This window comes from Azolla caroliniana, unplaced genomic scaffold (genome assembly GCF_043228905.1).
Source record: "Azolla caroliniana isolate FFs.n. ecotype wild unplaced genomic scaffold, voAzoCaro1.0.p SCAF_10, whole genome shotgun sequence".
Taxonomy (NCBI): Eukaryota; Viridiplantae; Streptophyta; class Polypodiopsida; order Salviniales; family Salviniaceae; genus Azolla; species Azolla caroliniana.
This window is the reverse complement of record NW_028230445.1, coordinates 941,745-963,821: the sequence shown is the minus strand read 5'-3', so window position 1 is coordinate 963,821 and position 22,077 is coordinate 941,745. Positions and strand designations below refer to the sequence as shown.

General features: G+C 39.1%; 3 protein-coding genes across 3 annotated transcripts; 2 read left to right on the top strand and 1 right to left on the bottom strand.

The window, feature by feature from the left end:
• The first annotated feature begins 1,371 nt into the window (after nt 1-1,371).
• Nucleotides 1,372-3,161, top strand: LOC147858599 (adenylate-forming reductase 06235-like). Its single transcript, XM_087325642.1, has one exon. The coding sequence runs from the start codon at nt 1,372-1,374 to the stop codon at nt 2,914-2,916; it is 1,545 nt and encodes a 514-aa protein (XP_087181768.1). The 3' UTR covers nt 2,917-3,161.
• A 5,651-nt stretch (nt 3,162-8,812) lies between these two features.
• LOC147858598 (adenylate-forming reductase 06235-like) lies at nt 8,813-10,501 on the bottom strand. Its single transcript, XM_087325344.1, has one exon. The coding sequence runs from the start codon at nt 10,420-10,422 to the stop codon at nt 8,872-8,874; it is 1,551 nt and encodes a 516-aa protein (XP_087181470.1). The 5' UTR covers nt 10,423-10,501; the 3' UTR covers nt 8,813-8,871.
• Nucleotides 10,502-17,227: 6,726 nt separating this feature from the next.
• On the top strand, nt 17,228-21,971 carry LOC147858597 (putative protein phosphatase 2C 46). Its single transcript, XM_087325387.1, has 4 exons — nt 17,228-17,587; nt 19,744-20,111; nt 20,652-20,888; nt 21,227-21,971. The coding sequence occupies exons 1-4, from the start codon at nt 17,320-17,322 to the stop codon at nt 21,461-21,463; spliced, it is 1,110 nt and encodes a 369-aa protein (XP_087181513.1). The 5' UTR covers nt 17,228-17,319; the 3' UTR covers nt 21,464-21,971.
• Nucleotides 21,972-22,077: the final 106 nt, after the last annotated feature.

The window sequence follows — 22,077 nt, the reverse complement described above, 5'->3', positions numbered from 1 at the left end:
TAAATGAACATGTGTGGCCACATCATACACATTCTTACTGCCATCAGTAATTTATATATATATGAACAAATAGTTATCTTTGGCCTTCCATAAACCACAAGAATCCGTACATAAAGAGTGTACCATGAATGTACCAACTATAAGGCTATTTTTCAATAGAGTGTAACATGAATGTGGACATAGAAACAAGCACGAGTCTATAAAATCCTTGATATGTAAGGAAGAATTGAGACATTTGTAGAGTTGAGGACAATGAAAATTGTGTGACTAAAGGAAGGGGAGATACATACGTAAAAATAGACATTGATATGCATTTTTGTATGGAGTATGGACCATTTATGGGGATTTGCAAGTCAATATGGGATCATCGCAAGTATTCAAAACAAACTCATGAACCTAAGGTCATGTGTGAAGTCATGCATGAGGTAGTCCATAATAAATATATTATCATTATTATCGAAACATAACTCATAAGACAAGTCCATAGTCATAACATAACACATTTTGCATTCATTCATGTTTTGAAGTGTGATGATAGCATAAGTTCAAGAAACTAAGTAGAGATATGAAAGGATTAGTAATAATAATCTATGACAAAATTATGATGATAACGTAAGTTTGAGAAACTAGTTTGAGAGATGAAAGGATTAGATGAAAGGATTATAGATTCATGTGCCTTTGTAAATAAATACAATAGACATATTGTTTCCCAAATACCCTTTTAACCATACTCTCCTTGGAGTCTCCTCCCTCTATAAGTACTATACATAATAGAAAAGGACGGGTACTTTGGGAATATTAAAATGTTTCGAAATAAACTAAAAATGTAATGAGACCACACAAGTACTTTGGCATAGTTTCCTCAACTTCAAAAAGAGATGAGAGATTAGTGTCAAGACATTACGTGCAAAACATTAAATGGGTATATCAATGTCCTAGTGATTGGATTCACTATTTAAACAACAATAAAAAATCTATATAATGTTGATAAGGAGCTTCTGTGTGTTACATACACATGGGTACACGTGTTTGCCTTTGAAATATAAACTCCACAATAACTCTTAATAACAGCTAAACCCAAGTTGTAGCTGATGATCTCGTGTCAAATTATGTCATTAAATTATACGACAATCAACCATGCATACATATTAGATGTGGGGCTACCAATGATGTAAAACTCATCCCAAGTAATGAAATTCTTCGCAATTTTGTGTCGGAAAATTTGAAAGTCAAAGAGTGTGTTACAATGTTTTATTTGTCCCCGTCTACCAAAACAGTCTTGTATATAATGACCATTGAGGAGGACAACACCATAACGCCCGACCTTAAGATCAAACATCATCGTGAGCATACATAATACTATTGGGTATGATGGAGCTGCTAGCTAGAGTTGCCACTGATAGTGGGAGAGTCCCGAGTGCAAGAGTAGCCCCCATTGCATTTGATGACCATGTCCAAGAGACTTGTCCCAACCATTCTAGCATTGAAATCCACCATGACCACCCTCCCCCACTCTCCCAGTCCAAACCCACTCCCATCTCCTCCATTTCCTCGGGCGACAGAAAGCTCCCAACCCTCTCCCGCATTGCCGCCACCCACCGCAGTTGGCTCACCGTCTACAAGTGCCTCTTCCTTCTCAGCTTCTCTGTTAACATTGCTTGCTTTGCCGCCGCCGTCTCCGGACACTTCCCTTCCGCCCGTTCCAACTCCGCGCTCATCGCCGTGGCCAATGTCCTGGCACTTGTAGCCTGCCGTAGCGAGCTCTTCCTCCGCCTCATCTTCACCATCGCCGTCTTCGTCTTCCGCCGCCTCCTTCCATTCGCACCGCTCAGAAATGCATGCACCTTCTTCCTCTCCAACCTCGGTGGCATCCACAGCGGCTGCGGTGTCTCCGCCATCCTCTGGTTGGCCTTCGCCGTCTCCGACATGTTCTCGCACTCGCACGGGGATCACAATGACATGCTCATACAACGGCTCCAACATGCGGTCGCCGTCATCACTCTCGCTCTGCTGCTGCTCACATGCATGGCGGCATTCCCCGCGCTCCGACACCTCCATCACAATGTCTTCGAGAGGGTGCACCGCCTCGCGGGATGGGCCGCACTCGCCGGAGTATGGCTCTATGTTATCCTATCCAATGGCAGCTACGGACTCCTGGATGGGGCCTTCTACCTTCGAGCTTCGAATATCGTTGGCGCTCCATCGGTATGGGCAACTACGGCCATAACATTGCTTATCATCTGTCCGTGGTTGAGTGTGCGTCGGGTCCCGGTACGCTGCCTCGCCACCGGAGCCGCACCACCGGGAACACATGGATCCGTGAGTATCCTACACTTCTTCTCTTGCAGCCCCGTGCGGCCGGGCCTGCTGGCACGAATCAGCCGGTCACCGCTATCAGAATGGCACGCATTCGGCACGGTGTCGGATGGGAGGCACGGGTATTCGATAGTGGCGGGCGCGGTGGGCGACTTCACCAATGGCCTCATCCAGAATCCGCCCACCCGAGTGTGGGTGCGCACGCTACATTTCGCAGGGATCCCGTACCTGACGAACATGTACGAGAGGGTGTTGCACGTCGCCACGGGGTCGGGGATCGGGGTCTTCCTCTCCTTCCTTCTTCAGCCGACGTCGGTCACGACCGAGGTCCACCTCGTGTGGGTTGCGAAATCGGTGCAGAAGACGTACGGCGACGAGTTCGCGGAGCTGCTGAGGACATGTCCAGCCGATAGACTGACGGTATACGATACGGCCGAGAGGGGAGGGAGGCCGGATGTAGGAGGGATGGCGGTGAAGGTGGCACGGCGCGTCGGGGCACAAGTGGTGATCGTGACAAGCAACCCTTCGGGAAGTAAAGCTGTGGTCGACACTTGCCGTGCCAATGGCATCACCGCAATAGGTCCGGTGTGGGACTCTTAAGGGTCATTCATGGATGATGAAGAATCTAAATCTACTACTTTGCACTAGCCACTATTACTACAACAACCACTACATAACCCAAAGACGAACTACTCACGAACTTATTTACGACAATGTATAGTTGTTCATAATCGTCATTTATCGGATCAAACCGACAAGTGAAATGAAGTATATAATTCATGTTGGTCATGTCCCTCAACATAACCAATGGATATTTAGTGACATGAATTTGTTGATTTTAGCTAGCATAAGTTTGTGCCTTTTTGTTTTTTACTTTTCTTTCTCTATAGTCTTGGAGTTACACTAACGTCAAACCCAAAACATTAAGAGGACCCCATGTTCAACCCTCCAAGACATTAGATTGACCCAATCCCATAGATTTGGAATATAGCTTCTTTTGAGTTGCATAAGTTTACTCAAGCATACATTTGTCAAATTTCAAATAGTTTTCGAGAACGATTTCCTATTTGTAATAAGGCCACATCTCGATGCTTTGACAATTTAGTGCTAGCTCAAAACTCCTAATCTGTTAGGAAACCCCCACATAACCCACGTTAGAGTAAAGTTTTATGAAGTTTAAATCAACTAGATGGGGAGCAGTGTTTTTTACCCTGATGCAAGCATTCTAAGTGAAGGTTACAACTCAAGACATTCTTAATGTAATGTAAGCACGGCCATCATAATATTAGAAACACCTTACAACACAACCCCCCATTAGAGACTAACTAGCTAGATGAAGATCATTTGTGTAGACCATTCATCCACTTTGATGTTACTTCATTATAAGGAATTTGCATCATCACCAAACAAAGCTACAAAAATATTCCTTAACATATACTTATTGATGAATCGACATGAACTACACCTATAGGACTATGAAGGACTACAATCTTAACATTCTCTCACTAGAACGTTGTCGTGAAGATTTTTGGTGACGGCCAGAAAATCTACTGAAAGTGGGAGAATTGGATATGTGCACACACAAAGGGGATTTGTGTGCATGCACATTACGATAAAGTAGGAAAACAAACTGCGAATAGGATATGAAAGGTAGAACATATTGTGTACTTTATTTAACTCACACATAGGAGAGGAAAAGAGTGGAGGGTGAGGTAGTTAATGAGAAGATTCTGGCAGAGATTCCTCATAGAGGAATTTTGAAGGCCTTCCCGTTGTAATGATGCTCCCCATCTACGTGGTTGAATGCTCCGGCACCTGTGATCGTTGGCGCTGCTATTTCCAGTGTACCATCGTTCCCGATCAACCACCTAGCCAATCGACACACGAGGGTTCGGACGAGCTGACCCAATTAGGCTAAGCAAATTGGCCATACACAAGTCAACTGACCAAGCCGGCCAAGCAGGAATCAAGCTAGATCAACCCGGCCGGATCTAATCAATCGGGACTAATCCGACCAAATTTCTAGGAATAGTCTATGGCTCAAATTTATGGGTTTAAGATACAAGCAAATGGTAACACCTAGTGTATGCAGTCAATATATAGATGAATTAATCATATATTTAGTATGTGTTGCATCATAATGATATACTTCAAAAGAATATAAAACAAATGTCCAATTCACGCCCCTACAACCAATATATAGACATACAATAGAATTATTACAAATTTCAAATTCTAAGGCATTCCCCAAGTAGTCCTATGCATGACGTAGAGTTTTCTTGGAAGAATACTATGGAGGCATCCACATATAATCATCGTTGATTGAAGAGTGTAAATTTTTTTTTAATAACGTTAATGTGTTGACTGAACCATTAGAAGCAAGTTAAAAGAGAAGAAGGGCAAGCCTTGGAATGTGTGGACCAAAACTTAATAATATATGATCATCATAAAAAAATCAATAACAACAAGATTGTACGTATGAAGAACAATGTGAAAGCATTGTCTTTATACATCATAGTTTTGAATCACTTGGATATTGTTGAACTTCTAAGATTCCAATAAAGAAAGGAAGATAGGTTGCATTATCAAGGAAACAAACAAAAAATGATAGTAGCAAATTAAGAAAAACAAAAAACAATGACAATGACAATAGTGACCGTGGATCTCTTTCAAGGTTTTGTTACATTTTTATTTATATGTATTTTGTGAGAGGGGCCCAATCATTGTGTTATACATCAAAACTAGAATTCTGTAAAATTTGCAAGACAAAGTTTGTTGTTAAATCATGTTGGGAAAATATGATGAAAAGGTGGGTGATGAGAATAACATATCATAAATTATGGTTGTCTTTGTGAAATTCTTTGAGATATTATTTGACTATGTTGAGATTCTCATGTGGTCCTATACATTACATGAGCACAAACCACTCTGACATAAATTCATTGAAATTTTCAAACTTGTAACTTCTCAAATTGCTTGGATATGGGGTCCATGGATGTGGGAACAAGCTAAATTCCTAATAACCTTTTACATGTCGTAATAAAATATTAAGTAAGTACATGTTTCTTTTGTGAAAAGCTCACACTAAAAGCCATTAACGAGGAGAGTACTCGTCGTACATGTATATATCTATATTTAACTCTAATAATTGAGTGTTGATATATATAATATGTAAGTCAATATCATTATTAACAATCATAATGACCACATGACTAGATTTAGAGCCCAAAGTATGAACATGACATATTGTTACCATATCAATGATGCCTATGTTCACATCAAATGTAAATAGAGCTGTGTAGGGAGACTTGGAATTGAATCCCTCGACAAATCTAGTCATTGGAACATCATAGGCCTATTATGTGTGATTTGCATAATGAAGTCCCAAGAATTTGTCTGACTAATTATGAGGTTCAATGGTGGTGGCTTTTTTGTCTTTGTGCAATTTATGTTCTATGAGCATATCATGCGTATTGTGTTATAAACGTGCTTGTTGTAGTATACGTGTGACATAATTAGGTCATGTTAATGGTCGTAGTAATACCAATAACAACTTGTTCTAAAGCCAAGCAAAGACAAAGATGAAGACGATAAGCCTTCAAACCTATCTGCAAGGCAAAAACAAAACGCATATGATGTGATGACGTATTACATGGTGAAGATGGAAAAGTGGTATACGTTTGTTCTAAACCATGTCATGTGCTTATGACTGTTCAGACTAATGACATGATGGTAATGACCAGATCTACTCATTTACCTGGGTCTATTAGAGAAATAAAAAAACACGTATGATGAATTGTATTTATTGGCAAAGGTGAAGAAGAAAGTTTGTTATGAACTACATCCTTCTGTAACTACTCTTCGTAATTGAAAGCCTAGTGTGACTATTTATAGATACATATATGACACTAATATTAGGTACGTGAAATTATACTCCTAGATTTATAACACTATAAACCACCCACACGCATGTAATTTATGTTGGTAATGTGCAGAAGTCATTGTAGAAAAAGATTGAACCACTAAACTGGACAACCTAATTGAAGTTAAACATAACCACATGACCCAAGATGTTGCAAGTTCACCCCATTTCTAGAGTTTTGTTAGGTTGTCGGGTGAAAAAACTTAGGAAAGTTAGTAGACCCATCTTTGACATTAGGAATGAAGAAGCTAAAAGTTGAAGCGGACAAGATGATTCAAGTACGATAGTTTTCTCATGATTTTGTTTGAAATTCAAGATATAAGTATAGGAGATGCAATGCCAACATTGAGAGGGGTTGAAGCATCACTCATAGTAGAGAATGGAACCAAGAAGGCTCATGAATTGATATAGCTAAATTATGAACATGAATTAGTTTGTCAATGCTTTAATTGGTCCATGCATGCATTGTTCATTGCTATCTAAAACATAACTTATACATTGTCTCGAAATAACATGAGTTACATCCTCTCTTATATTATAGGCTTGGTTAAGTTAGTATTATGTTATAAAATTATTTTATAATTCTTCCTCCATACCATGAACCCACTTATGAATCAAACATTTATCAAGAGAAATGTTGTCAAGTTTGTTATGCATATTATTATGATTGTCTTATATCAACATAAATCCTTATTCCAAGACAGGCAACCACAAGGTGTCATTTGTAATTCATTTTAATAAATGGAAATAATGGAAACAAATCTTTAAAATAACACGCCCACCCACCCACACATACACACCCGAGTTTATTTTCGGGGGATTTATTTTCAACCATAAAAGGGTTGGCCGTAACAATATCCTTGTGCACATGGAACATTTACCTCATCTCTCTTTTGTTTGTTTCGTTTGAAGCTGATGTTTGGTTTAGTGTCAATATTGAGCACCATTGCAACTAGGAATCTTTCAATGTGCTATTTAGTTTAAGCCTAAAAAACTACACGAAAACCTCAAGAACTCTCAAAGCAAGTCCAACAAGAGTATGATAATCAATAGATATCAGCCCGGAGACAATATTCTTTTGCATTTGGACCCATGTCTCTATTAATATAACTACGAATATCTGATCAAGCATTTGAGGACCTGATTACCAAATTTTGATTTGTCTATTTTCTCCTCTGAAACAGTGCTCTTATGTACACAACTCTCTTGAAAAAAGTTGATCAAATCATTGGTTTGATGTCATCACATGTGTGTTTCTTAAGTTTTTGAATATTTTCTTCCTCTCAACTCAATCTTACATATTACGGTTGCTCTTGCATCATGTGAAATCTAATATTACTATATAATCTCTCACACCAATCAATCGAAATGTAAATCTATGGAAACTTTTCATCTTTTGCACGTCTACTATGTTAGAGCCTTTGACATTGTGTAAGATACAAAACAACCAAACAATCTGTCTAGTGGGGATACAAACATTGTTATGGGTACCTTAGATTTTGGCATTTCATTGTCACATAATATGAACTCAAATTCTGGGCATGCTTGTATCTCAGATTTTTCGTGCTCAATAGTGTTAGCTTTGTGTTTGAATGAACACTATTTAAAAAAATAAAATAGTTTATGTGTAGTCTCAAGTATGCATAAATAATTTTACCAAGATAAACTAGCTACTCCCATCATCTACTCGACACAAATACATTGATCTTGCGAAATATCACGCAATGTATAAACATTGTAAACATTGTAAACATGTTGTTACATATTTCCATAAGCTATATTATATATATATACATCAAGTTAACACCTTATGGTCAAACTCAAACATAATATCCAAGACATGTCAAGTTCCATCAACCTAGGAAACATATTATTAATATGATATGCATGGACAATATCACCTATAGTTAATCTATGTGTATTTATACTCTACATATTATATGTCTATCAACATCATACATAGCGTGAAATGCACATAAGAGAAACACATGCACACCACAATAGTATATTATTGAATGTACACCTTTAATAAAATAAACATTCTAGATACATAATAATGAAGTCAAAATGGAAGGCCAAAACCCTTGGTTACATAAGTAAATTTCAATCTTCATGATTAACTCTGGAGTGACTTGGAAATTTTGATCTCGCTTTATATGTGCACCACTCATATAAAAGAGACAAAAAGAGAAAGGGCAATGTCATGGTACGTACATTGTCCAAATGTTGACAAATCCGTATTGTTAAATGTGGTCAAGCAAGATACTTTATGCCTTGGGTATTCAACCTTTAAAAATATGTTATTGACCAACATCATTATTGGGTTCCAAGGAAATAACAAACAAACAAGCCCATGAAAACTAACCCTTTCGGGTGGGGTGGGGGCTACATTATTCTTAGAAAGAAATTCCCAAACTACCTCTTATGGAGCTAAGTAGTTTCCAACCAAATTACCCAAGCTACCCCTTGGTGAGGTTATTGAGTAGTTTTTGACGAAAGAAATTACCATACATATACTACCACTACTACTACTATGTGTACTACTCTAAAGATTTGATGAAGTGGTAGTGTTGTAGTAATAGTGGCTAGTGCAAAGTAGTAGATTTAGATTCTTCATCATCCATGAATGACCCTTAAGAGTCCCACACCGGACCTATCGCGGTGATGCCATTGGCACGGCAAGTGTCGACCACGGCTTTACTTCCCGAAGGGTTGCTTGTCACGATCACCACTTGTGCCCCGACGCGCCGTGCCACCTCCACCGCCATCCCGCCTACATCCGGCCTCCCTCCCCTCTCGGCCGTATCGTATACCGTCAGTCTATCGGCTGGACATGTCCTCAGCAGCTCCGCGAACTCATCGCCGTACGTCTTCTGCACCGATTTCGCAACCCACACGAGGTGGACCTCGGTCGTGACCGACGTCGGCTGAAGAAGGAAGGAGAGGAAGACCCCGATCCCCGACCCCGTGGCGACGTGCAACACCCTCTCGTACATGTTCGTCAGGTACGGGATCCCTGCGAAATGTAGCGTGCGCACCCACACTCGGGTGGGCGGATTCTGGATGAGGCCATTGGTGAAGTCGCCCACCGCGCCCGCCACTATCGAATACCCATGCCTCCCATCCGACACCGTGCCGAATGCGTGCCACTCTGATAGCGGTGACTGGCTGATTCGTGCCAGCAGGCCCGGCCGCACGGGGCTGCAAGAGAAGAAGTGTAGGATACTCACAGATCCATGTGTTCCCGGTGGTGCGGCTCCGGTGGCGAGGCAGCGTACCGGGACCCGACGCACACTCAACCACGGACAGATGATAAGCAATGTTATGGCCGTAGTTGCCCATACCGATGGAGAGCCAACGATATTCGAAGCTCGAAGGTAGAAGGCCCCATCCAGGAGTCCGTAGCTGCCATTGGATAGGATAACATAGAGCCATACTCCGGCGAGTGCGGCCCATCCCGCGAGGCGGTGCACCCTCTCGAAGACATTGTGATGGAGGTGTCGGAGCGCGGGGAATGCCGCCATGCATGTGAGCAGCAGCAGAGCGAGAGTGATGACGGCGACCGCATGTTGGAGCCGTTGTATGAGCATGTCATTGTGATCCCCGTGCGAGTGCGAGAACATGTCGGAGACGGCGAAGGCCAACCAGAGGACGGCGGAGACACCGCAGCCGCTGTGGATGCCACCGAGGTTGGAGAGGAAGAAGGTACATGCATTTCTGAGCGGTGCGAATGGAAGGAGGCGGCGGAAGACGAAGACGGCGATGGCGAAGACGAGGCGGAGGAAGAGCTCGCTCCGGCAGGCTACAAGGGCCAGGACATTGGCCACGGCGATGAGCGCGGAGTTGGAACGGGCGGAAGGGAAGTGTCCGGAGACGGCGGCGGCGAAGCAAGCAATGTTAACCGAGAAGCTGAGAAGGAAGAGGCACTTGTAGACGGTGAGCCAGCCGCGGTGGGTGGCGGCAATGCGGGAGAGGGTCGGGAACTTTCCGTGGTCGGCCGAGGAGGTGGAGATGGAGATGGGAGTAGGTTTGGAGTGGGAGAGTGGAGGAGGGGTGGTAAGGATGTCAATGCTAGAATGGTTGGGACAAGCTTCTTGGTCATGGTCATTGTCATCAAGTGTGATGGGTGCTACTCTTGCACTCGGTATTCGACCACTATCAATGGCGATTCTAGCTAGCTCCATCTAACCAAATAATATTGTGTATGCTTACTATGCGTCTTGCTCAATCTTAGTGTTGGGGGGTTTTGTATGCATGGAGTGTTGTGCCCCCCCAAACCCTTATATACTAATCTTTTTCTCGTCCTCGAGAGAAATTTAAGATCAGAAGAGTTACTGGTTTTCGGCTTCTTTCTTGGATAAAATCGAGAACGCCTTTACAATGTCAATGTGTTTGACAAATTCCTCGCTAGATATGCACTTGAGAACTATATTATTGATCGAGTTCAAATATAGGTATCAACCATAACCACATGTATATTTTATTTGTGTTGTTTGACACGACATCGAAAACAACCTAGTCTGAGTTTGAAGAGTTGTCCTAAGGATCCTAGACGATGGGTATATTCCAATGTCAAAAAGTATGAGATACTTAAAAAAGGCTCCTATCCATATCTCTCTTTAATATGTGAACTCGTCACTAGGATATTTGGGTGTTGTGAGAAATATATTGTGCTTTGTACGTAATGTCTTGACACCACTGGCTCTTGAAAAGGGGTAGGTATTTCAGGAACCTCGATTGAAAAGTTAAGCAAACTACGTCAAAATACGAGTATAGTCTCACAAGATTTTTGAAACACGTTTTTCACGTCCCAATATTAATAACCCTCATGTTCTAATGTCCATAGAAATTGTGGAGGTAGGGTATGACGAAAAAGGGTACTTTGCAAATCCGGAAAATAGTAGGGGCCTTTCGGGAATGTTAAGCCTATACAAATACATTATGTCTAGTGCATTTATTTATGAAGGTTTCATGAATCTATAGTTTAATGTGTTATAGGTTATTAGTAATTACTATTAACCCCTTCATCTCTCTTTTGAATATCTAAAATCCACATCATTGTTACATTTCAAAGTATGAACGGTTGCAAATTTTGTTGCATTGTGCCTCTTAATGAGGTTAGAGCATAATTGTGGCCCCAATAAAATCATCATTACATTCTATAACATATACTCTATGAACCATTGCAATTTGTGTTGCATTGTGCTTCTTGATGAGTTTGAAGCATAATTGTGGCCCCAATAAAATCATTCTTACATTGTATAACATCTACTATAGGAGCTAATGCAAATTGTGTTGCATTGAGCCTCTTAAGTGGTGACAACATAACTATGGCCCCAATAAAATTATCATTACATTGTATAAAACCTAGTTTGGAAGCAATGCAAATTCTCTTGCATTGTGCCTCTATTTTGTGGCAGCATAATTGTGGCCCCAGTAAATCATCATTACATTGTATAACATCTACTCTAAACTTTTCGATGACTTAGGTTTTCTCTATTATCATATATTTGCTATGCATGACCCCATACATGACTTAAGATGCATGCCTTTATATCAATTGCCTAAGTATGACTTTATAATGACCCTATATAATATCAATGAGTATGTTAATGTTTTTCTCTCTCATCTCACCCATTCCCCCATCTTTTTTAAAAATCCTTATTTCTAGTAATGGTACATCTTAAAGCATTTACAATATTATGTTTGTTTATTGCTTGTTATCACAAGAAAGCACAACTGCTTGTGAAAGTGAGGTAAACCCTGAAGGTGTTTGAAGCGAGGAAATTGTCTTATTGAGTTTGTTAAAAGATTCTTCCTCCAGTATTATGGATGGCTCATTGCTATATAGTGACAATTCGACTTTGTCATAACCTAACTCGTAAACAAAATCTCAAATTCACCAAATCACATTTTAGCGACAAATGAGTTTAGAATTAACCATAACTACATAGTGAAGTCTCTTTTAATTGAAATTGTTATATGAAGACGAGCAATATAACAAACACAAATAACACCATTACGACCAAATAAATACTTGCTATTAGATAGCTTATCATTATTAGATTAGTAAAGACAATTAAGAATTTACTTGAAATTTCCTTTTTTACAAAGCCACCACAATGTCATGAAATAAATTCACCCCAATAATTCTAAGAGAATTAATTACAAGACAATGCAAATAAGCATTTGAGTTGCTCAGTTATCTAAGGAGATCCCATAATCCCCTTCAGATGAGCTAAACTAAATTATATGTACTTAAGTCAACAAGATGTCTGTCTATTAAGGAAGCTAGACGTAAGTATGCAATATCATATATTTAAGCTAATAAAAGAAGAAGAAACCCCTATTTGAATCCCTTCAACAAGATTTTAGAAATTCAATCCTCCCCTCCAAGACAAAAACCCCTCAAAGCCTCCTAAAGAAAATCCCTTAAAGCCCTAGGAAGAAGAAGAAAACCTCAAAAAAAAGAGTATTTGAAAAATAGAATGCAACATGTTTTTTTTTATTACACAATTGCATTCCTTATGATTGGCTTCACTAGGATTGTGCTCCTTTATCCCTTTGATTACCAAGAATACAATAGTATCATCATTTTCATTCTATAGGATCTCAGTCATTACACAACAATGTGATATGGTACAAAGACCCTAAACCCACATTAGAGTTAACCTCCATGAAGTTTATAGCACCCAAATGATCATCAAGGTCACTAATTTTCTCTATTCAAGGAAAATCCATATATTGTAGATGATATTGTCGTGATGTGGTGTGTGCAAAGGAGAAGAGCACAAAACGAACAAGCCTTACAAAGGTAGGAAGATTTTGGTCTAAGGGTTCACCAAAGAAACATGTAAAAGAAAACTACTTTAACACATAAAAGGAAGATAGCTCAAATGGCAAGAGTTATGAGTCGCATGTTCAAAACTTACTAACAACGATTGGAAAAAAAAACATTCACAGTCACATTTATCACATCTTTCTTTGCCTTCACAAGAGGCACTATACAAATAGTATATAATATTTTCCATCTCAACAAGTATATATCATCAAAGAAAAGACCAAATATAAGTGATGACATTTGGCAAGATAAGGATAATTATAATACATGAATACAACTCTCAACCTTTGCCAATAACACATTTACTGTTACGGGCCTATGGTAAATTCTCACCACGGGATATTATATGGTCATGCCCTTATCATTTACTACGACAAGCTAGGAGACCACATATAAAGGTGATAGAATCAGGAACTATACCATCAATCTCCAACATGTGAAAACAATTTAGTGTTTCATTGAAACATCCATGTTCTATAAGCTCTATCATCATTGCATTCCATGAGACCACATATGTAGTTAGGAGCTTTTGAAACACATCTTCCTTTGCCCCTTGTCAGGGTTTCCAAAAACTTCATGTTGCAGACAAAGGTGGTTGAACTTGGTTCCGCATATACTAAAGCTCTTCACCATAACCATACTCAACATATAAACAAATTCCTGCAGTCCAAGTGAATACATTTCTTGTCGGTAGTCATGCTCAACATACCCTGGCTGGTAGTCTTAAAACTTTATGTTTGCATTTGGTTCCACATATACTAAAGCTCTTCACGATAATGATACTCAACATATAAATAAATTCCTACAGTCCAAGAGAATACATTTCTTGCTAGTAGTCATGGTCAACATATATACTGTGGTTGTCCACTAGCTATTGCTTCTAAAGTACTAGTTCACATAACACATCCAATACTTCAATAAATAGCCACATCTTGCATACATATGTAGAAAGTGCCACAAACATTGCCCATCAAAACCGTCTTCAACCATTTGAGCATGTATAGCCCATCAAATTGTGAATGTTTCACACATATCACTTTGTTCAAGTTGTGTGCTTGTGCAAAGGCAAGAATAACTATACACTCATAGAAAAAGTAGTGGTGCATGCTAAGACCTATTGTAATATGCAAGTCTACAAGATATATAACCTCTTTCCTCCTTCGAATCTACTTTAATTGAAAACTTCCACTATGTGTTGGTTCTAGGTGTTCACATCAAGAGCATATATTTTGTATTGGTGGAGTTATATCTCCATGCTAATATCGTAGGCTAAGAGGTTCATGTCGTCATATACCCTATTGAGGGCAAGACGAGGGAGAGTGATTTGACAATCACTCTCTTAAACACCAACCTCACTTACCCTAACCTAACAAATTATTTCTCATCTCGCTCATGAAAATAACTTAACTAGTTCCTTTAAAAAGCATATGTGTTAAGTAAAAGTGATTACACACTTGTTAGGATTGTCACAAAAAACAAGGTTGAATTGAAGAAGTGAATGGGAACAGGGAAACGAGAGAGAAAAATAGGAGACTGACGATGTATAATTAACAATAAGAACAAGGGTTTCAAGAATATGCCGAAGATTGGCATCAAATCCAAATGGTTCGTGAATACTTAAACACATGCTTATATGGCATGGTTTTGACAAATGCATGCTTACCTCTTCATAGGCATGCACGATCACTACTTGGCATTTGTACAAGTGTGACACTCGGTGATCATACATTAGGTTATATGAAGTATATCGGATGCATATGTATATAATCTATCCTAATGGTTTATATCACACCTCTTCTTTAACGTTGTCACGAGTTCAAATCTTTATCATTGGTTTGGAGTTTTGATATATATTCATAACATATAATACATTTTGGAGCCCATTTCACTACTTACCATATGAACCATTGCTTCCATATGATTTGGTTCACAATCACTTCAATGAGAGATGGGACATTGGGGCACATGTGATGAGACTAGTTGACTATGATCATTTTGTCCTAAACAAGTCGTGGAGCTTGAGTATCCCATTTTGATACAATGTTCTGCCTTTGGGTCATATGATTCAACTCATCCACAACCATAAAATTCTGTGGAGTTATTATTCGCACACAAGAGAACATAGCCATGAAAGGATCATAAACATTCGGTAGTCTCGTACTACTCTCTACAATAGTCAATCTAATCACATTTGGTTATGCTTCGCACATGTTCGATCAAACCCAATCCTTGCACAAATTTCTCTCATTGTCATAGTTGCACTCTCAATTAGGATATTCATTAGTTAAGTTCTTGAATATCAAGAGTAGTTGGTCACCTTCATATGTTTTACATGAAAACGTTATACAATTTGTCTCAAAGGTCATATTTGACCTCCAAAGACAATAATAAAATACATCTTCCTATGCCTCTCTCTCATGTAGTGTAACGAAGCATAATAATTTAATTTTACACATATGGCTCAATTAACAAGTTCTTGAAATTTATGAAGTGAACCGCATGCCATTTGTTCCAAATATGGTAAAAATGTGTTTTTTTGTTTTAACAATTTGGAGATGAAGTGTTCATTGGGAGATGGATATGTTTATCACATCCTTGTTGAAAATTATGTTGTTCAACAAGTGTAAGCGTATGTTAATGATGATTTTAAGGTTAAGGTGCTACTAGTGAATGTGCTTGAGCATGAATAAGTAGTGAAGAGTAGAGAAGGATGTGAAAAAAGGAAATAGGAATCATATCATTCATAAAATTGTAATCATTAGTGTGTAGCCAAATGGCATATATGATACTTTATAAGGTGGATGTATAGATGTCAAGTCTTCACTTGCCAAATAACAACCAAGAAGGGAATTCCTCAACACATTTAAATATTTGTGGAGGCGACGCTTTGCCTTAATGTGTCGTAAAAAGTTCCCAACATGCACAAAACCAAGGAGAGCATCAGTGAATGGTGTTGTGAAGATAAAAAGAGAAGCCGGAAAAAGTTCCCAACATGCACAAAACCAAGGAGAGCATCAGTGAATGGTGTTGTGAAGATAAAAAGAGAAGCCGGAAATTACAAAACCAATTCAAAGCACCATATGTAGTATGGATCTGCATGAAATGGCCCCTTCTTTAGGTTTGTCATTATATACAACAACATCATAACATTGCATGGCCAACAAAGCATGGAACAATATAAGAATCCACATACTCACAATACTTGTGTCAAGCAACGCATTATGTTACCGATGGAATAAAGCGCAGCGGTTGCATAGCATGAATTTGGATGAGAGAAGACCCCCCCTTTTTCCTTTATAGGGTCGTCACTATATACAATACCAGGAGCAGCAACAAAAAACAATAATGTGCGTAACAAATAGGCGTGGATGTAAAGCAAGAATCCACATATGTACACACACAGACAAGTGTGTTTCCTGGGTGATGCATTTTCTTACCGGGGGGTCATCTCATCTCGTGATTCGATTTCTGCGCCTTTAGCTCCTCCCCCCGGGACTCGGGTTGCTCTCCTGGGAACACACACACACACACACACATTGTGGAGGGATTAAGGCCCTTAATAATTGAATTGATGAGAGAGAGAGAGAGAGAGAGAGAGACTCCTATACTTCCTAACCTTTGGAGGAGGAAATAACACACACACCCACACACACACACACACACACACACACACACACACACACACACACACACACACTCATAGAGACAACACAGACAGAGACAGAGATAGAGACAGAGACAGAGAAACAGAGTAGTCGCCCCTGCTGCTGCTTCTTCTCCGATCGACCTATCCTTCCTGCATTCATCAGACTCGCATTATTGTAGCAGATCCATCCCCCTCCGACCGATCGATCGATCCAGGTAAGCCTCCGTTGATCCCCGTTTTCAGGGAAGAATCACGACATCCGCTTCTTGTCTGCCGTCCGTCTGTTGCTCCTTCCGAATAAGCAGAGGCATTTGAAGAAGGGAGAAGATTCTTGCTTCTTTTGCAGGACTTAGTTGTTCCCTCCGAAGAAAGAGACGAACAGAAACGTCGTGCTTCCCCGCAGCCATTCTTATTCGCGGTAGAGAAGAATAAGAAGACCAGCATTTCTGCTCCTTGCAGCCATTTTTCGTTCCTTCCTTGAGACGAAGGAAAAAGAACACAGATTATTTCGGCTTCTTGCATCTTGTTCTTTTTGGCAAGCATTTGTGACCCGTGGAAATGAAGAATGAAGTAAAAGAAACAATGAGATGAGGGATGCCATCACAATTATCGAATCTACTCACATCCTGCTTGCGCTTCAGAGATGAAGCAGACCAAGAAGATGCTCTTCTCACTTGCGATGACATCAAAAGCCATGCTTATGGCAAGTTCTCCATGGCTATAGTTCAAGCTAACCAGCTTCTCGAAGACCAAGGTCAGGTTGAATCAGGCCCCTTTGGAACCTTCATTGGTGTCTATGATGGCCATGGTGGCCCCGAAGCGTCACAGTACATAAAAAAGACCATGTTCCCACATCTCTCGAGTAAGAATCTCTACCATTAATATGAATCGTTTTTGTTTGTTTGCAAAAGTATTGTACGTGTTTGTATGAATGTCTGAGCTTTAGAAATCACTCATTTTTATGCATTGATTCAATCCATTTACATAAACATGGTGTAAGTTTGTAAGTGTACTTTGCAATGCATAAAAAAGTTGTTGCATAAAGAGTTTCTACTTTAGTGTGACCAGCCCAGTTTAGGAACTCAGGTGGTTCATTTGCATTACGCGTTTGTAAGAAGACTTCACAATACGTCAGTAAGGAACTTAACCTTCTTCACTGACCTCATTAGCAAATAACATGTGGGTATTGTTGTGTTTTGTACGAATACTTCAGTATATGGTCAAAGGACTGTTCTTGCATCTCACAACTAAGAAACATGGATTTCCTGCTGATTTTAGTTGCATCATTTGCATAAATATTGTTTTCAATGCATCAAAATGACCAGGGTTTCGCATCTTACAAGAAACTCTTTGTTTGATTCTAGTTGTTTCATTTAAAAAAGAGAAACAAGCATCATTCTAGTTATTTCACAGTATATCAAAAAAATTTAAGTGCGATACACAACCATCATGCTGACTTGAGTTGCCTTGTTTGAATAATGATTGTGTATGCTTGTAAGAATATTTTACAATGCATTAAAAAAGACCAGGTTCTCGACTTTTGAAAGAATAAAGAACACTCATCTTGCTGATTTTAGTTGCTCCGTTTGCATCAAATTTGTGTATGGACATGTTTCTTAGCACTAAAAATTCTCACATCTCTCAAGTAAGACACACAACATTCTTGGTCTGAATTTAGTTACCTCGTTTGCTTATATTTCTATAATAATAGTTCTCTTGATATATTTGCTCAGAACTAGTTGCATTATTTGCATTTGTTAGAAGCCTCATCCTTATCCAAATATTGCAAATTTTCTCTACTTTCTCAATGTAAGATTGATTCTTTTCACTGATGTGTGCCACTTTCCACATTTTACATGATGTGACTGACCAACAAGACCAACCATGTTGTTGTAATCCTACTTTGCTGGGCCTTTAGGAGAAATGCTGATACTGGTCAAAATCCTCATCATTATAAAAATATGGCTTCATTTCTCAATCAAACGGTCCATATCAGTCAGAGTGCTTTTCTGAGCTTCCACTGAACCCTGATACTAGTGAGAAACCTCATTTTTGTCTTTATGTTGCCACATTTTCCATAATGTGGGTGACAAGTCCATCAGCAAATATAGGATTAAGAACAGATTTCTTAGTTCAAATCCTTTTCTTTCTGTATTTTCTATGTGTGATTTACCATATATTCTACAGTGTTGACTTACTATCCATGGCATCAGAGAGTAGTGGAGCAAGGCCATTTGAAGGAATAATTTGCTGGGCCTTAGCTGATAGCCCCCTTTCGTTAATTATATATCCATATTGTTCCATTACACGGGGATGAAGATCATATTCATTGGTTAGAAAGTCTTTCTGCCAACTGAGATCTTGTCTTTTTTCGCTGATCCATGCAACTTTCCAGTGTTTCTATTACATGACTTTGTTTCATGACATTAGATTGTATAGGATGAATGCAAATGATCACAGAGTCGATGCATGTTCAAATTTGTCTATGCACATAAAATCCAAGACATAAAGAGGATTGTATGTAGACACCTAAGCTCAAATAGGAAATCCATGCCAAGAGATAAAGAAGCTTGTATGTAGACACCTATAGTAACAGTCTTATTATTTAACATCTCCATACCATCATGCCAGTTGAAAGAATTAAAGGAGTTTCAGCCTCCATGATGTCAGATATGTCCAGCCTTTTCATACACCTCCATACCATGATGCCAGTTGAAGGAATTAAAGGAGTTCCAGCCTCCATGATGTCAGATATGTCTATCCTTTTCATACAAATTAGAGAGCAGTTCATAGGATGCAGACCTGGATTGCAGTACTTCTCTGTTTTTACACATATCATTAACAACAAAGTCACAAAGGTTGTGAAAACGCAAGTATAGCTTTCAGTAATGTGTGGAAGTCTGTTGCAATTGAGCTACTCAGGATTTTTATAGTTTTGGTTCCACAATAGGAAATTGAATTAAATAATTCCTTTGAAAAGCTCATATTCAGCTACAATGATTTTATGTGGTCGGACAGGGTTTGCATCTACAAGAGGAGGTATGTCTGTAGAGGTACTTGAGATGGCCTTCAAAGCTACCGAAGAAGGCTTTGAAGCACTGGTGGTAGAAGCTTGGCCAATGAAGCCACAGGTTGCTGCAGCTGGGTCTTGTTGCTTGGTTGGAGTAGTTTGCAATGGAACAGTTTACATTGCTAATGTAGGCGATTCCAGGGCCATTTTAGGATGTATGTTTAGATCTAGTGGAGTGATTACACCTGTTCAATTGACAACTGAACACAATGTCAGTATAGAGGCTATTCGGCAAGAAGTTAAAGCTTTACATCCGAATGATGATCGTATTCTCTTGCAAAAACATGGTGTTTGGAGAGTCAAAGGTATCATACAGGTAATTACATTAAATTTTGGTGTGCCTAAGTGCATTACTATTGTCTTCAACATAATCAAATTTCCAGGTACTGTCTGGAAAGGAAATAATGAATTTCTGTGTTTTTGCTCTAGTGATTCGGCTCCCCGTGTATATATAAGTCTGTGTACATATTATCTCTAGCATTCTTCAAGACATTCAGGAACCAGTCTTGATATGCAAATCTATTAGTAACAAGATTCCATGGCACTTGCTTTTGTATGGAAACAAAATTGTATGGGATGAAGATGGCTGGATGATTTTAGCATTTACAAAAATGTAACAAAATATCTCTAGATACTAACAACTTAATACACATCTTTCCTGCATTATATTCTTGGCACATACTGAGTGACTAATCTATATCCTAGATACTTTTTAGTATCTTAAGACATTTCCTTTATAAATATACTCCATAGTGTGATTATTTAGACAGATTTCTAGAGGGGAGTGTTTTATGCATCAACTTTTGACTATGTAGTGTGTTTTGAATGTGGGTATTGTCGTTAATCACTCCTACAGGTCTCCAGATCTATTGGGGATTTCTACTTGAAGAAGCAGGAGTTCAACAGAGAGCCATTATTTTCACAATTTCTTCTGACAGAACCTCTCATACAACCCGTTCTTACAGCAGAGCCTTCAATATGCATCCACAAACTTCAATCTCAGGATCGATTTCTGATTTTTGCATCTGATGGTCTCTGGGAACACATGAGCAATGAAGCTGCAGTTAAAATTGTAAACAGTCATCCACAACGAGTAAGCAGAGTTGCAATTTATGAAAGTATATCTCATGATGCATGATATCTTATACAAATCTATAATATATACCACTTGTATGTCACACTTCACATGAATACATGAGCAATTTAACAACACTCCCATGAATCAGCTTTGATGCATGTGCACTTCATGGCTTGAGTACATGTTGCCCAGTGTTTTTTTATCATTGGTGATGGTATCTCCTTTCCTGATGAAACTATTACTCTTTTTTGGAATTTTGCCTTCTCTGGCTTTACTGCTATCTTCTTTGGCAGAACAATACACTACTGGCCAAAGGAACAAGGAAACCTAATATTGTTATGTGATGCATGCAGGGGATAGCAAGAAGATTAATCAAATTGGCATTGGAAGAGGCAGCCAAGAAGCGTGAAATGAGGTATAGTGATCTGAAGAAAATTGAAAGAGGAATCAGGCGTCACTTTCATGATGACATCACTGTGATTGTGGTCTTCCTGGATCATGAACTAATGGGCACTGTCTCTCCTATTAATGTCGACAGTCACTCTACCACTCATGGTAGTAATTGTACACCGGGTATTTCAACAGTATGAATGATGACTTTCTATTGAATGTATAGGATTTAAAACTAAGAAGACCTACCACTTATTCTCCATAGCAGGTAGATAACAAGTGGTTTCGACAAGATTTGCATGTGTCACATGTTTTGTATCAGATGCTCTGTGAGAGATATAATCTATGTCAGAGCTATTCGGCTTCATAAAGATCTATAACGGATCCCAGACCAATGCAAAAGATCCTCAAGTGCTTACGTTTTCGGGCAACATAATGACTGGGTATGAGAAGTTACGTAACTGTCAGGGGGGCACCATCTTCCCATATTGGCAGGATTTTTTTTATTTAGTGGTAATGTCATCCTATATATACCCCATATCCATTCATTTTGGGTACTTTGACATAAACCTTTTTAATAACGAACTAACGCTTGCCTGACTATTTTCTGCTTATTGACCCAAGTGATATTCTTCATCGATGTGATTTATTTGAATGTGCGTTATAATGGTGCCAAGCATTGAAAATATCCATTTTTCATTCTTCTTACTTAATGATTACACATATCCTTCGAACAAGACAATCTTATTTCCATTTCTTTTTCTCCCAATTGGCTCTACACTGCAGTTTCGTGTTTACTATTTAGATTCTCCCT

What these genes read in the sequence shown, in the direction of transcription:
- LOC147858599 (XM_087325642.1), top strand. Translation starts at nt 1,372, where the DNA reads ATGGAGCTGCTAGCTAGAGTTGCCACTGATAGTGGGAGAGTCCCGAGT.
- LOC147858598 (XM_087325344.1), bottom strand. Translation starts at nt 10,422, where the DNA reads ATGGAGCTAGCTAGAATCGCCATTGATAGTGGTCGAATACCGAGTGCA.
- LOC147858597 (XM_087325387.1), top strand. Translation starts at nt 17,320, where the DNA reads ATGCCATCACAATTATCGAATCTACTCACATCCTGCTTGCGCTTCAGA. An exon ending in GAGTCAAAGGTATCATACAG is followed by an intron (nt 20,112 to 20,651) that starts GTAATTACATTA and finishes TCACTCCTACAG; the next exon opens with GTCTCCAGATCTATTGGGGA. An exon ending in TAAACAGTCATCCACAACGA is followed by an intron (nt 20,889 to 21,226) that starts GTAAGCAGAGTT and finishes TGATGCATGCAG; the next exon opens with GGGATAGCAAGAAGATTAAT.